Here is a 14937-nt window from a genome sequence, read left to right as displayed (position 1 = left end):
AAGAAAAACAGGATGGGGTCAGGAGGTAGCACACCTGGTTAAACATATACATTATCCTACACGTTACCACTCCCCACCTGCAGGGGGCGGGGGACACTTCACTAGCGATGAAGCAGATCTGCTGGTGTCTCTCTTTATCCCTCTCTATTTCCTGCTCCTCCTTCAAGGTCTCTTTATCCTATCAAATAAAATAGAAAGGGGGGGATGGCAGCCAGCACTGGTGGATTCATATTGCTGGTACTAAGCCCCAGATAAAACCGTAGTGGGGAGAAAAAGAGAGAGAGATACTAAGAGAGAGAAAGGAGAAACAGGAGTAATACATAAAAGAGAAAGTCAACAAATGTGTCCATTTGATTTATAGCATAAGTGACATAGTCAAGCCTTACATTTCAGGCTGTAAAAGCCATATACTTGTCAAAAGAAAAATATCTATTTAAATAAAAAATCAGAAAAAAATTTACAAGGGCATAAGCATTTGCATGGCATTAGAGTAATAGCATAATTTGATTATTGTTGTCGTGCTAGGGAATAGCCTATTTGTTTTCCATTTATCAAATTATATTTTATCGAGTTAGGACCTCTAATCTGGGCTAACATTTTTTTCTTTCATTAGGTAGTAAGACAGAGAGACAATATAGTATTAGAGCTTCCCCTAGTGCCACTGCACTCCTCTGTGGTTTTGCAGTTCCAACAGGACTCACCTATATGCTAAAATTTATACCTGATGAGCTCCCTTTCTGGCTCATTGTGGGTTTTTTTTTTTTTTTTTGGTGTGTGTTTTGTTTAATGATGTATTCAATTCCTATGAAAGAACGTTTCACATGAAATAGAGAGAAAGAAGCCAGGACACCACTCAGATACATGAGGTAGTAAGTAAGCTTGCTAGTTCTCCTCTCTCTTCCAGTTGAACTATGTCCCTTGTTTTAATTCCAGCATCTCCTTGGTGCTCATAAACATTCTAATAGTGAAAGCAGCTTTTTAGCACATTAAATAATGTTGCTTACAGATATTTGTCACCATTAAATATATACTACTGTTCAGTTCCTATCTCAATATTAGGAAACATTAATACACACACATATATGTATTCATACACATGTATATCTATGCATGATGTGTGTGTGTGATTTTTTTCATGACCTACATAAATATCCAACTTTTATTAACTAGTCAACCAATAGGGACAGTGACGCAGGCAATGATTATGTCATAATCCCGGGACAAAATATTCACTCTGGCACCATGAGTCTTGCCTTTGGATTTTGATTTTTTTTTTTTTTAAATTCCATTGTGAATCAGGCAACATTGACAGGGTGTATCAGTTCTATTTGAGGTTTGTTTGTTCAAGCTTATAATAATCAAAGATAAGAATAGTTTGCTAATATATCTGACTTGAATTAAGGATAATAGTTAGTTCCATGAACCTTGTGGTGACTTCTAAGAGTTAAAAATAATTTTATGGGGGGGTCGGGCGGTGGCGCAGTGGGTTAAGCGCAGGTGGCGCAAAGCACAAGGACCGGCGTAAGGATCCCGGTTCCAGCCCCTGGCTCTCCATCTGCAGGGGAGTCGCTTCACAGGCGGTGAAGCAGGTCTGCAGGTGTCTGTCTTTCTCTCCTCCTGTCTTCCCCTCCTCTCTCCATTTCTCTCTGTCCTATCCAACAACGAACAACATCAACAATGGTATTATAATAACCACAAGGAGGCTACAACAACAAGGGCAACAAAAGGGAGAAAAAATGGCCTCCAGGAGCGGTGGATTCATGGTGCAGGCATCGAGCCCAGCAATAACCCTGGAGGAAAAAAATAATAATAATAATTTTATGGGCTGGGGCTCGGGGCTAATGGCTTACAGTAGAGAAGTTGGCATATGGGTACAATTTGTCATCGCCCCTGTGTAGGGGTCTGCAGAAATCCCTCCCTCCCCCCCAACGTGACGCTGCAACTTGTAGGACACCAGTTTGCCAACTTGGGTGTAATGTATTTCCTCTGGCTGCTGCAGCAAAGTGCCACAGAGTGAGTGACTTAAACAATGCATACCTCAAAGCCCTGAAGGTGAGGGGCCAGTGAAATTTCTCAGTAGTTGGGCACATAGATCTACAGCTCAGTACATTAAAAAAAAAAAAGTGTCAGGGGAGAAAAATACACACAAAACATTTCTTGTTTCTGTGTATTTGTGCTCATCATGACATCTTGGGGATTAACAGTGACAACCCCTCACCATAAAAGTAATTATCCCAGTGATTTGTCAAAGCAACCCAACTCTTCCTTTTACTCTCTTCTGCCTCCTGCCCACTCTCTTTTTCTTGTGCTCAAAGAGAGTACTTGTCTCCAGCATCAGGCTTCCAGAGTTTGCAGTTCCGACTTCTGGAAAACAAGATTGGTGTTCTTCAGAGCTTGAGAGTCCCTTACAACAGAAGACATTACCGGGACAACTTCAGAGGGGAAGACAATGGACTGCTACTTAAGTCTGAGCAGGAAAAAACACTTCTGCAGCTAGTGGAGGTAATTAAGCTCCTCAAATGCTACTTTTAAGGCCTCATTCAGTGTTTTTTGTTAGATTATTTTGTTAAATTCCAGCAAGATCAGAAAATAAAAATCCATGTTCAAGTCAGGTTGCAAATCAGAATACAGGAAATTTTTGAAAAATACTTAAATTCAGCTAATTAAAATATTCAACGTTTTAAGAACTCTCTTAAGTAATTCAGAAATACTTATGTAATCAGCATGTTAATATTTAGTAATCTCCTCAGATTGTAAAAACAATCATTTCTAAACATCCAGACAAAACAACATTTAATTAGCTGGTTTTAAAGCTCAGTGCACTTAATAATTCATGGAACTTACACAAGTCGTACATTTTTTCAATTAAATGTAATCACTAAGAATCCATCCTTCAGATGTTTTAACTTCACATCTTCATTCTCTCTGGGTTTGTAAATAACCTTGAGAAATTATTGCTTCCTATAAGTAGGCTATTAAACAAGAATTTGAATGGTTTTGAGCTCTGTTTGGAAAGTTTTTCCTTTGGGAAAGTAACCTTTTAGTAAACTGTACCATGTTCACTAGTCTTTGGGTGCTGCCAATGTGGATTTACACTAATAGGTTGTCTATAATAACATGCAACAGTTTGTAAAGAGAGAAAATTCAAAAATAGGTTACATAAGAGCCCACAGAGATGCATGCATTTCATTTCTAAATATGCAAATCCTACAGGATGTTAAAATAATTGAATAGCTAGTTGATTTAAAAATTTAAAATGCTCATGTCTAAAAGAATTTGCATCTTACATGTATCATGATTTCTTTAACTCCCAAGTCACAACACTTAAAAAAAAACTGATTTCATTAAAATAATGAGTAGTTTATAGGATCTATAGGATAAAAAAGATATATTTAAAATAACACATTTTAAATAAGGAATAAATGTTTTAATATAGCAGCCTTAATGAACAAGTGAGTGAAATATAATTTTCATTTTTGTAAATGAAGAAATTGTAAAGAAGTCACTATAAACATACATGGCATGTTTCTCAAACCCTTTTAGAAAAATCCAGTTTCAAGTTCATGGTATGAGTTAAACATGTATTTCCCATATTTTAATTTTTGCAACTTTTTTTTTTTTGCACTTAATCTATGTTTTTCCATTAAGGCATGGTTGGAAAGAACACCAGGTTTGGAGCCTAATGGATTTAACTTCTGGGGAAAGTTTGAAAAGAACATTGCCAAAGGCCTAGAAGAAGAACTCATAAGAATCCAGGTACTTGTGATGCCTTAAACATAAATTTACCAGAGAATAAGTATAAGGACTCTAATCTGAAGATTCCATGCTTTTCACTTCCAGTTTTTTAATAGTATTTTTAAAATTTATTTATTTATTTTCCCTTTTTGGTTGCCCTTTTTTTTTTTATTGTTGTAGTTATTATTGTTGTCATCATTGTTAGATAGGACAAAGAGAAATGGAGAGAGGAGGGAAAGACAGAGAGGGGGAGAGAAAGAAAGACACCTGCAGACCTACTTCACCACCTGTGAAGCGACTCCCCTGCAGGTTGGGAGTCAGGGTCTCCAACTGGGATCCTTAAGCCGTCCTTGCACTTTGTGCCACGTGCGCTTAACCTGCTGCCCAACTCCCTATAGTATTTTCTCACAAATGCATCCACAGAGAACATTGTGTTACAGAGCTGACTGCATTTTATTTATGTATAATACAATTTATATTTAATTAAGGAGTTATTCTAGGCAAGACTGTTTTGGGTGACCTTATCATACCTTTTTCTTTTCTATTGAAAATTCTATATTCTGACAAATTCTACATAGAAGGGAAATGACCCTTCATTAGCGGTCATTAATACTTTTATTAATTTGTCTACAGCTCTTACTATTTTCTTGTTTCTTCCTACAGTTTCTCATTGGTCTCAAGTTTCTTACACTTAAAGTATGATTGCAGGGGGTGGGTCGGGCGGTAGCGCAGCGGGTTAAGTGCACGTGGCGCAAAGTGCAAGGACCAGCTTTAAGGTTCCCGATTGGAGCCCCCAGCTCCCCACCTATAGGGGAGTCGCCTCACAGGCGGTGAAGCAGGTCTGCAAGTGTCTATTTTTCTCTTCCCCTCCTTTCTCCATTATCTCTCTGTCCTATCCAACAACGAACAACATCAACAACAACAATAATAACCACAACAAGGCTACAATAACAAGGGCAACAAAGGGGGGGATGGCCTTCAGGAACAATGGATTCATGGTGCAGGCCCTGAGCCCCAGCAATAACCCTGGAGGCAATATATATATATATATCACCTGGATAGTGCATCTGCTTTATCATGCATGTGACCCAGGTTATAGTCCATCCCACACCACATTGGGAGAAGTTTTTGTGCTTTTTCCTCTCTCCCTCTGTCTCGCTGTCTCTATTTCTATCTAAAAAGTCAGTCTGGAAAAGTGATGTCAAAAATTAACTAATTGATTGATTGATTGATAAATGGATTCAATGTGTAAACGAGTATTAGAAACATAGCCGTGGGGCACCTTGTTGAGCATACGTGTTACAATGTACAAGGATCGGATTCAAACCCCAGTTCTACCTGTATGGAGAAAGCTTCGTGAGAGTGAAGCAGTGCTGCAGATGCCTGTCTCCCTTCCTCTCCATTTCTCTATTAAATAAGTCAATAAATAAATACAATATTTTAAAAATATATACCGTCGATTCCTTAATTTCTTCCACTTAAAGGTTCTTCTTCCTCTTTTTCTGACTAAATTTCCTGCATTGCTCGCTCTAATTCCTTGAGAGGCTTGTCAGACAATTCTCACAACAAGGACTTTGGAGTGACACTGAGTGGGTTCAAGTCCCAACTCTGCTTAATAACAGTGAGATTTTGACTGTGTTACTCAGCCACTATAATTCACGATTTAAGAAAAATAATAATAATAACACCTCTTAGGGCAATTAAAATCAGTAAATTGGTTTCATATTTGCATAGCCCTAAGAATCATATTTAGCTTAACTAGCTCTTTCATCTAATTCTCAACTTAATCCAAACTGTCTTCATGCCCCAACGGTCATCTTTTTTTTCCACATTCTTTAACTTTCAGTGGCATTTAATACTAATAGCTGTTTACTCTTTTTAAGTAAAAATATTGTTGCGTAGCAAGACTGTGCAAGTTTCAGGAGCACAGCTTCACACTTCAATATGGATATATAGCAGAGTACATACACTTTTCTTTCCTTGGTGGGTGAGTATAGAGACAGAAAAATTGAGAGAGAAGGGGGAAATAGAGAAGGAGAGAGAATGAGAGACACCTGCAGCACTACTTTACTGCTTGTGAAGCTTCCGCCCTGCAGGAGGGTTTAGGGGCTTGGACCCAGTCCCTTGCTCGTTGTAAAATATGTACTTCATCAGGGGCACCACTGCCTGGCCCCACCACCAAATTTCTACTTTCATTCCAAATAAATGAAGTAACTCCCATCCCTCCACACACACAAGATGTGTCAAAAGACACGGTTTCATGCCTTAGTAGCTGTGTCAAAACTTAATAACTTAATAGCTAGGAAGCATTCTACTGAGTAAATATTTCACAGGTTTGTATCTAGTCACTTTCAATCGATATTTAAATTATCATGACTTAGTTGTTGTGAGTGAATTTGCTAAGAAGATAGGTAGATGGGTACATAGATCTTTTTGAACTAGTGTTTTCATATTTGTCATATAAAAATCTGGTTGTGGAATTGCTGGATCATATAGCATTTCTCTCTCTCTCTCTTTCTCTCCCTCTCCTTTTCATTCCTTTTTTCTCCTTCCTTCTTTTGCTTATCTCTTAAGGAATCTACATGAAGCTGTAGCAATATTCTTACAACACAGTATGTTTCATGAATGGAAATTCATCGGGTTAATTAATTTTGGCTCTAGCTTAATTCAGTTGTATAGCGAACATATATTGTAGGTAGAAAAATAATAAATACCTTGAAGAATCAATATATAATAAGTGATCCAAATATAAAGTGCAAAATATATAAGAAATTAAATTTAAGAGAGCAGATTGGAGAGACATCTTTTAGTGGTTACAAAAAACAGTGTCTCTCATGTCTGAGGCACCAAAGATTTCAAGTTCAGTCCCAAGCAACACCATAAGCTAGAGCTTAGAAGTGGTCTAGAAAGTCATCTGGGAGGTGGCACAGTGGATAAAGCATTGGACTCTCAAACATGAGTTCTTGAGTTTGATCCCCGGTAGCACATGTACCACAGTGATGTCTGGTTCTTTCTCTCTCTCTCTTACTATCTTTCTCATTAATAAATAAATAAAATCTTTTAAAAAAAAAGTTGCCTAGAAAATAAAGAAAGAATTCATCATCTTTCCTTTTTTTTTTTTTTTTTGCCTCTAGGGTTATCACTGGGGTGAATCCACTGTTCCTAGAGCCTATTTTTTCCATTTTGTTGCTCTTGTTGTAGTTGTTACTGTTGTCATAGCTGTTGTTGTTGCCTAGGACAGAGAGAAATTGAGAGAGGAGGAGAAGACAAAGAGGGGAAGAGAAAGATAGACTCCTGCAGACCAGCTTCACCACTTGTGAAGCGACCCCCTGCAGGTGGGGAGCTGGGGGCTCGAACCAGGATCCTTATGCTAACCCTTGCACTTAACCTGCTGTGCTACCGCCCAGCCCCCCAAAATTCATCATCTTTCTGACTTGTTATTCTTAACTTTTCCCAAGTGGAATTATTTTACTTTGTTTGATACTTGTTGTCTAAAATTATATTATTATTGACCACTTGTTGTTTTTCTCATCTGAATTTATATCCTATGACATTAGTGAATAGATGTGATGGACAAAGCATTTGAACTTTAGTAGATGAGTAGAATCATGGAGTCTAAATAAGATGTGTTTCTCATATGACATAGTTTTCATATTGTCATATTGTTATGTTGGATTACTTGGTGAATATTCTAAACACACCCTTAAGATAAACCTGGATAGCCTATTTCTTTTTTATTTTTATTATTATATTTATTTACTATTGGATAGAGATAGAGAGAAATTGAGAGAAATGGGGGTGATAGAGAGGGAAGGAGACAGAGACACCTGTAGCCCTACCTCACCACTCCTGAAACTTTCCCCCTGCAAGTAGGGACCAGGGGCTTAAACCCGGATCCTTGCACATTGGAATGTGTGCGCTTAACTGTGTGCACCATCTCCTGTTTATTTTTATTTTATTTTTTTATTAGTGATTTAATAATGATTGACAAGATTGTGGGATGAGAGGGGTACAATTCCCTACAATTCGTACCACCAGAGTTCCATATCCCATCCCTTCCATTGGAAGATTCCCTATTCTTTATTCCTTTGGGAGTATGGACCAAAGATCTTTATGAGGTGCAGAAGGTGGGAGGTCTAAATACATCTGTAAGGTAAGCCTGGAGAGCCTATGTCTAAAACAAGCAAACGCAAACAACAGCAGCAACAAAGAAACCCCTAGTTATTCCCTTGAGAATTGTAATGCAATAATTTCTCCAAAGGCTAAAGAAGAGTCAGAGGAAAAAGAGGAACAAATGGCTGAATTTCAGAAACAAAAAGAAGTGCTACTCTCCTTATTTGATGAAAAACGTCATGAACATCTCCTCAGTAAAGGTAGGTAGCATTATTTTGAGATTTTTTTCCTTAGGGAGAAGAAATAAAAATGGACATTCCACACTCATAGACACAAGAATTGGGTTAAAGTTATCAACAACAACCTTTTGTTAATAGAATTCAATGCCCAGTTCAACTTAATGGCATGAAAAGAAACTTTCATAAAAATTGCCAAATATGAGAACCATCATTGATATCTCTCTCTCTTGACCTCTCTCTCCTCCTTTCCATCCTTTCCCCTCCCCCCTCTCCCTCTCTCTCGTTCTTTCTTTTTAAATGTGGTATGGGGAATGAACTCAGAGTATCACATATTAATAATACCATTGAGTGGCCATTTCTTTAGTAAAGAATGACGGTATCTTGTTTTCCTGCAGACAAAGCAAAATCTTTCATTACAGCACATGTATATAATTAATTTTAAAATCCTTGACAGTAAGGGACTTTATATATTTTAAATAATTATAGGTGAATTACAAAAAAAAAACCCTCTATTCAATGAAATGAAGTGGAATCTTAACTATTTGAAAAAATAAGTCTTCATGCTACCAGAGTACACATTTTATCATGCAAGTTAAGTGTTTCACAGATCTAGTTTTCTAGATGTGTTATATGATATATAAACGTTTTAGGAAATTGGATATATGTATAGCATCTAATATTAAAATAACATTTTCTACAAAAGTTCAAATTTAAGGTAAGGTATAAACATTTAAACCAAAATTTATATTTATTGTAAAAACATTTAACAATTATTTAAGGTGATGATGAAAATAATGTAAGAATGTTTGACATTACCTACTACACTTAAAACTTGCTGTATTTTCTACAGGTGAAAGACGATTGTCATACAGAGCACTTCAAGGGGCATTAATGATATACTTTTACAGGTAAGAACAAAGACAAGAGGAGAAAAATAAAATAATAAGTAGGACTGGATTTATCTAGTTGTTTTTGTATGAAGCTTATAAATTATTATAGTTGTTAAGATATTTAAAGTTTTTGAAAGCTTAGAAAATTAATTTAAAAGTTTCATACTTTTAACATCACTATATAGTTAGACTATCGCTGGAAGTGTATGGAAAATGCAGACACAAATGAGTCTGTTACTTAATGATTATTCCTACTAAATCCTCAAAAGTAGAATCCATCTTTATGTTGTAATACAATGTCTACATGATTGTATTGAATCAGTCATTAATCAATATAAACAATATAGTTATATCAGTGCTATATAGTGAAAAAAGATGAAGTGGAAACACCTTAATTATTGCACTACTTATCCAGAAATTTAAATAAAAATTGTCCTTGCTTTCTGAAACATTTGAAACACTTATACTTCATGGGTGTGAAGATCCCCAGTTTATGCTTCATGAGTTAGATGTGTCACAATGGACAGAATAGGAGAACAAAACAAAACAAATTTAAACACACGTGTGTATTTTCTGATCATTTTATTTCCTTGTATTTCCTTTTTTAAATCTTCTGCAATCTGTTTCTTTACAGTGGCAACACAAACAAAATCTGACTCTTAAATATATTTGCATGTCACTCAGTGTTGTGTATCTTAAGTGGATGGACCCAGATGTTGAGATAGCAAATGAAATTACTGAAAAGTATACACCAGAAAAAAATAAAAAGAAAATCCACACAGTCTTTGTTTATAAGTTTTAAAATCTTTGCCTAATTATTTTTTACTGTTAGAAATATAGTATAGTGTTTATATCTGACTCTTAGTGAGATTCTAAGTTGTTTGCTATGACTGGCAGACTAGTGCATGGCTGTTCCAGGGAATATTCTAGACTCCTCAAATGATGAAACTGAGGAGTCATATCAATATTTTTAAAGTGAAGAAACTGAAAAGTTAATTCAAATCTTCAACAGCAATGAAAGTGAAAGATTCACACAGGTTTCCAAGTCCAAGAGATTGTAAAGCTCAAATTCTTCCTAACATATTATAACTGGTTCAATCAATTTCTTCTTACTTGTCCATTAGGGAAGAGCCCAGATTCCAGGTCCCTTTTCAGTTGCTGACGTCTCTTATGGACATAGACACACTCATGACCAAGTGGAGATGTAAGTTCTCACTGTACTACCACAGTAGTGGTAGAATTGCCTCAACCGTTTGTCCCTTTTCATCCTAGCTGCCTTTCTCCTCCCCTCCCCTTCCTGTCTATGCTTCTTTCCTTCCTGTATTGTAGACAAGTTACTTTATCTAGAAATCAGCTTGACAAATACTCCATAGGGGCCGGGTTGCCGGCCTAGGTTCGCCGGAGAGAGAGAGAGAGAGAGACTAAGAACTCGTGGTGGCGTGATAATACAATTCTTTATTGATGCGGATGCCCCAGTGTCAGGTGTGAACACAGCAGGTTTAGGCCATGTGGAGCTACCAAAATGACCGCCTCCCGCTATGCCAGCCCTTCTCCAGGTCTTCTCCAGGTCAGGACACAGAAGAGAAAGAGAGCAAAACCAGGAACAGCAGCGGGCTTTATAGGGTAAAAATGGAAGTGGCAAGTCTAATGGGATTGGCTAGGAAAGGGAGTGGAGAAAAAAAGGCATGCTGGGAAGGTGGAAGCATCCTTAGCAGCTGTTGTGATGGTTTTAACTGAATTGGCAATACCCTGAGGGGATAACGTGGTAGGGATCTTTCAGGCAAAACAATAGTTATGTAAATAGACCATAGTGTCATCAATGGAGCATGGAGCAGAGGGGGGGAGGGGCTGGCTTTAAGGCCCCATCAGGTGGTGGCGCACCTGGTTGAGTGCACATGTTACAGTGCGCAAGAACCCAGGTTCTGGCCCCCGGTCCCCACCTACAGGGGGAAAGCTTTGTGTGTGGTGAAGCAGGGCTGCAGGTGTCTCTCTGTCTCTCCCCCTCTCTGTCACCCATTCCCTCTCAATTTCTGGCTGTCTCCATCCAATAAATAAATAAAGATAATACAAAAATCTTTTAAAAAAATACTCCATCAAAAATGCTGGATTATCCAGCATACACGGCCAGATCCCCAAGGCAATGTTTTATTTGACAATCAGAACTTTAAATCAAGGAAAATATTCCTTTTGCAATGGTATTTTATTCATCTTTTTGTCAGTACAAATTCCAGGTATAATTTTAATCCTTTTTTTTTTTTGAAGTGGAGGAAAGAAGGGATCCATGAGCAGGCAAAAGAGGCCAAGATTTGTGAAATGCATATGGTCCTGGTCTCACCTATTGTGTTCCAAGGTTAATGTACTAGTGGATGGAATCAAATGCCTGTAGCCTGAACCAAGTGTGGTGCCAGGCAACCTGCTGGTTTCATGTGCCTCACACATGAATCCTCCAAATGGCCAGGTGATAAGATGTCAGTACTTTCTCAGAAGCAATCATCATTACCAGTCCCTTGTATTTAGAACATTGTACAACTAATGACAGGAATGGATCCATGGAATTAACCTGTGTGTTTGTCCAGATAACCACGTGTGCATGGTACACAGAATGCTGGGCAGCAAGGCTGGCACTGGAGGTTCCTCAGGCTATCATTATCTGCGTTCAACAGTGAGGTAAGAGGGGCACAGAGCAGGGTTGGGGGGGTGCTGGGGTAGCTCTCTTTTCCTATTGGTGGAAATCATTGACACTTCCGGTTCTTCTTATACATGTACAAGTCATTTATATTTCCTCTTGTCTCAAGAGCTGACAACACATTTGTGGTTAGATTAAGATATCCTACTGGAAATTGTGGAGGTCAATATAAAAAGTCCTTAATCCTGAAGATTTACTTATTGTTTAATGAGAGGGGAACAAAAAAGTGAAAGAGACCAGAGCCTCACTCTGGGGATATGTGAGGATGAGAACTAACCAAGGGTCTCCTGCACACAAAGGATATAATACTCCAATGGCTGAGGTGCATCCTCAGTCGCACACACACACACACACAAAAGAATGACTTAGAATTCAAAATTCTGGGTAATTTTCATCTTGTGTTGAATGGGAAATGGCACCAACAGCTTTATGACCTTAAAGAATATTAAGATATTTATGCCATAGAAGTATCTTCAACTCACTGTGACCCAAGTTTGCACTAGATTAACATTATCATGAATCCTAGTAGAGTTCTTTTGAATATATGACAACACTAAAAAAATAGTCAATTTTCTGATGATTTTATCTACAACGGAGAATAGAAGAGCTACTTCCATTTTCTCCATAGAGTACACTTTTATATTATTTTAAAGAAGAGGTATATTAGTCAAGTACTTCCAACATACTATAGACACTTCTAGAATATCTGAGTTCTGATTTATTATTCACAGCAGTATAGATGGGTTCTATGAACAGATAGACAGGATAGATACGTTCAAAAGTGGAAAATAATAGAGAGCCCTTGAAAAAATATCAATATAAATTAGGTATTCATATTTGGTTTTGATGGTTACTAAGTTTATAAAATCAAAAGATTAAACTTCACCTCATTTTCATATACTGCATTTTCCCTGATACAATGCTAGATACACTGACCTATAAAAGACACTGTTTTGAGGCTTTATAACCTTATACATTCTCTTTCCTTGTGCATAAATTCTGTATGCTTAAAAACAGTAAATTATTGTCTATGCAAAATGAGAACACAGGTGGGTGACAGGATTGAAGCAAAAAAATATTTTGAGTGTATCATTATCCTAATAAATCTTCAGGAAGGCCTTAGCAGAAGAAGGGGTTGTAGTTTGTATTTTACAGTTGGATATCACATAAACATTGAGGTTTAAACAACATGTCAGAGATCACATAAATCATAAATGAGAGGATAGGATATGAACTCAAAGTTGCCATCAATGGCAAATGCCATTTTACAGTAAAACAATTGGGGTCAGGTAGTAGCACAGCAGGTTAGTAGCACATAGCACAAAGCACAAGGACGGGCTTAAGGATCCCAGTCCTAGTCCCCGGCTCCCTACCTGCAGGAGGGTCACTTCACAGGCAGTGAAGCAGGTCTGCAGATGTCTATCTTTCTCTCCCTCTCTCTGTCTTCCCCTCCTCTCTCAATTTCTCTCTGCCTTATTCAACAACGACAACAATAACAATCACAGTGGCAACAATAAACAACAAGGGCAACAAAAGGGAAGACAATGGCCTCCAGGAGCAGTGAGTTTATGGTGCAGGCACCAAGCCCAAGCAATAACCCTGAAAGCAAAAACAAACAAAAAAACCACAACTACAAGTTAGACCAGTTGACTAAACACATTCAAAAGCAATGAAAAAGAAATACATTTATTATCAATCTGAGGTGGTGTTTGAATTTATTAATCCCTTTATAACAATTACTTGGTGCTTCTTTACTATAGGTGGTATATTCTAATAAACAACTAAAATCTCTATATAACTTAATTTTATTAAATATGAATGTATAAGGGGTTGGACGGTGACACACCGGGTTAAGCACACACAGCACAAAGCACAAGGGTCCACATAAGGATCCCCATTTGAGTCCCTGACTCCCCACCACAGCAGGGGGGGGTTGCTTCACAAGCAGAGAAGCAGATCTACAGGTGACTATCCTCTCTCCCTCTATACCTTCCCCTCCCCTCTCAATTTCTCTCTATCCTATCCAATAAAAAAGGAAAAAAATACAAATGTATAGCATGTAATATAATAGAATGTAGTATTGAACACTGGCTAGATATTAGATACAGAAAAATATAATATGATAAATGTAATTTCTGATAGAACAGTTAAAATATTTCTTGCCAATAATTTAAAAATAACATGTACATTTTTTTTTCCAGTGACAGGTACAAGGTGTTTGTAGATTTATTTAACCTTTCAACATATCTGGTTCCCCGACACTGGATACCAAAGACGAACCCAATTATTCATAAATTCATTTACACAGCTGAATACTGTGACAGTTCTTACTTCAGCAGTGATGAGTCAGATTGAAAAATCATCTGTAAAAATTCTCTGTAGAACATGTTTTTAGTCTGTTGTTTTTTATATGTATGAATGTTCATGAATCCATAAAAAGTCCAAAGTGTAATATATGTATATATATTGTCAAGCACTGTAGTGTTCTGATTCAATCTGGAGTAATTGTATTACTTCATTTTTATAGTGGTATAATATTAAATATTCTTCTTTTTTTCTTTCTTTTCTACCAGAGCACTGCTTAGCTCTGGTTTATGGTGGTGTGAGGGATTGAACCTGGGACTTCTGATCCTCAGGCATGAGAGTCTCTTTGCATAACCATTATGCTATCTACCCCTGCAATATTAAATATTCCAATAAGAAATTAATTCAGTTAAGTTGTAGCATTGTACATAAGGTGATTTCCTATTAAAAACTTGGTGTCCCCTGACAGCTTTATGTGATAATTTAATGCAATCAGTATCTCAGTTTCATGCTTCATGAGCTTGTAAACTTGAGCTATTTCAGATGTTATGCAATAAAACGTGTTGTTCTGTACTAAGACTTAAATATTTTGATTGACTTTGCTATACTTATATATCTTATATACCTTCATGAACAATGCCAGAAATCTCTCTGAAACTTGCTTAGAGGGAATATGCTGAACAAGCCTCCAGGAGCTTAAGGCATTGAGAAATCGCTGGTAATCTGAGGCTACCCAGGTGCATTCAGTTCCTGCAGTTGTATGATCCTAGAACAGCTTGCGGATCTCATTTGCCTCATCTCTTTACAAAAGATGTTGTGGTTAATTCTTCCTTGTAGACTAGCTTCTTCCTGAGGGCTGGGGCTCAGGTTCTAGTATGTTTGTACTCCCAGAGGGCAAAGACATTCCTCCCTCCAGCTCCAGGCTTGGGAGGGAGATTCAAATTCTTGCAAAGTAAGATGGAGGTGGGAA

At 37.4% G+C, this 14937-nt stretch overlaps 1 protein-coding gene across 1 annotated transcript in view; it reads left to right on the top strand.

Annotated features, from left to right (window-relative positions):
- The window catches only part of TDO2 (tryptophan 2,3-dioxygenase), a 36298-nt gene extending 21758 nt beyond the window's left edge, over positions 1-14540 (top strand). Inside the window, exons 7-13 of the mRNA XM_060179159.1 lie at positions 2316-2502; positions 3649-3756; positions 7997-8108; positions 8938-8995; positions 10102-10181; positions 11554-11644; positions 13865-14540. Of these exons, the coding sequence (XP_060035142.1) occupies positions 2316-2502; positions 3649-3756; positions 7997-8108; positions 8938-8995; positions 10102-10181; positions 11554-11644; positions 13865-14018 (790 nt within the window). The 3' untranslated portion in view covers positions 14019-14540. The remainder of the gene's footprint in view (positions 1-2315; positions 2503-3648; positions 3757-7996; positions 8109-8937; positions 8996-10101; positions 10182-11553; positions 11645-13864) is intronic.
- Positions 14541-14937: the final 397 nt, after the last annotated feature.

Source organism: Erinaceus europaeus, chromosome 19, assembly GCF_950295315.1.
Source record: "Erinaceus europaeus chromosome 19, mEriEur2.1, whole genome shotgun sequence".
Taxonomy (NCBI): domain Eukaryota; kingdom Metazoa; phylum Chordata; class Mammalia; order Eulipotyphla; family Erinaceidae; genus Erinaceus; species Erinaceus europaeus.
Note: the sequence above shows the minus strand (reverse complement) of the source record. Positions and strands in the feature narration are given on the sequence as shown.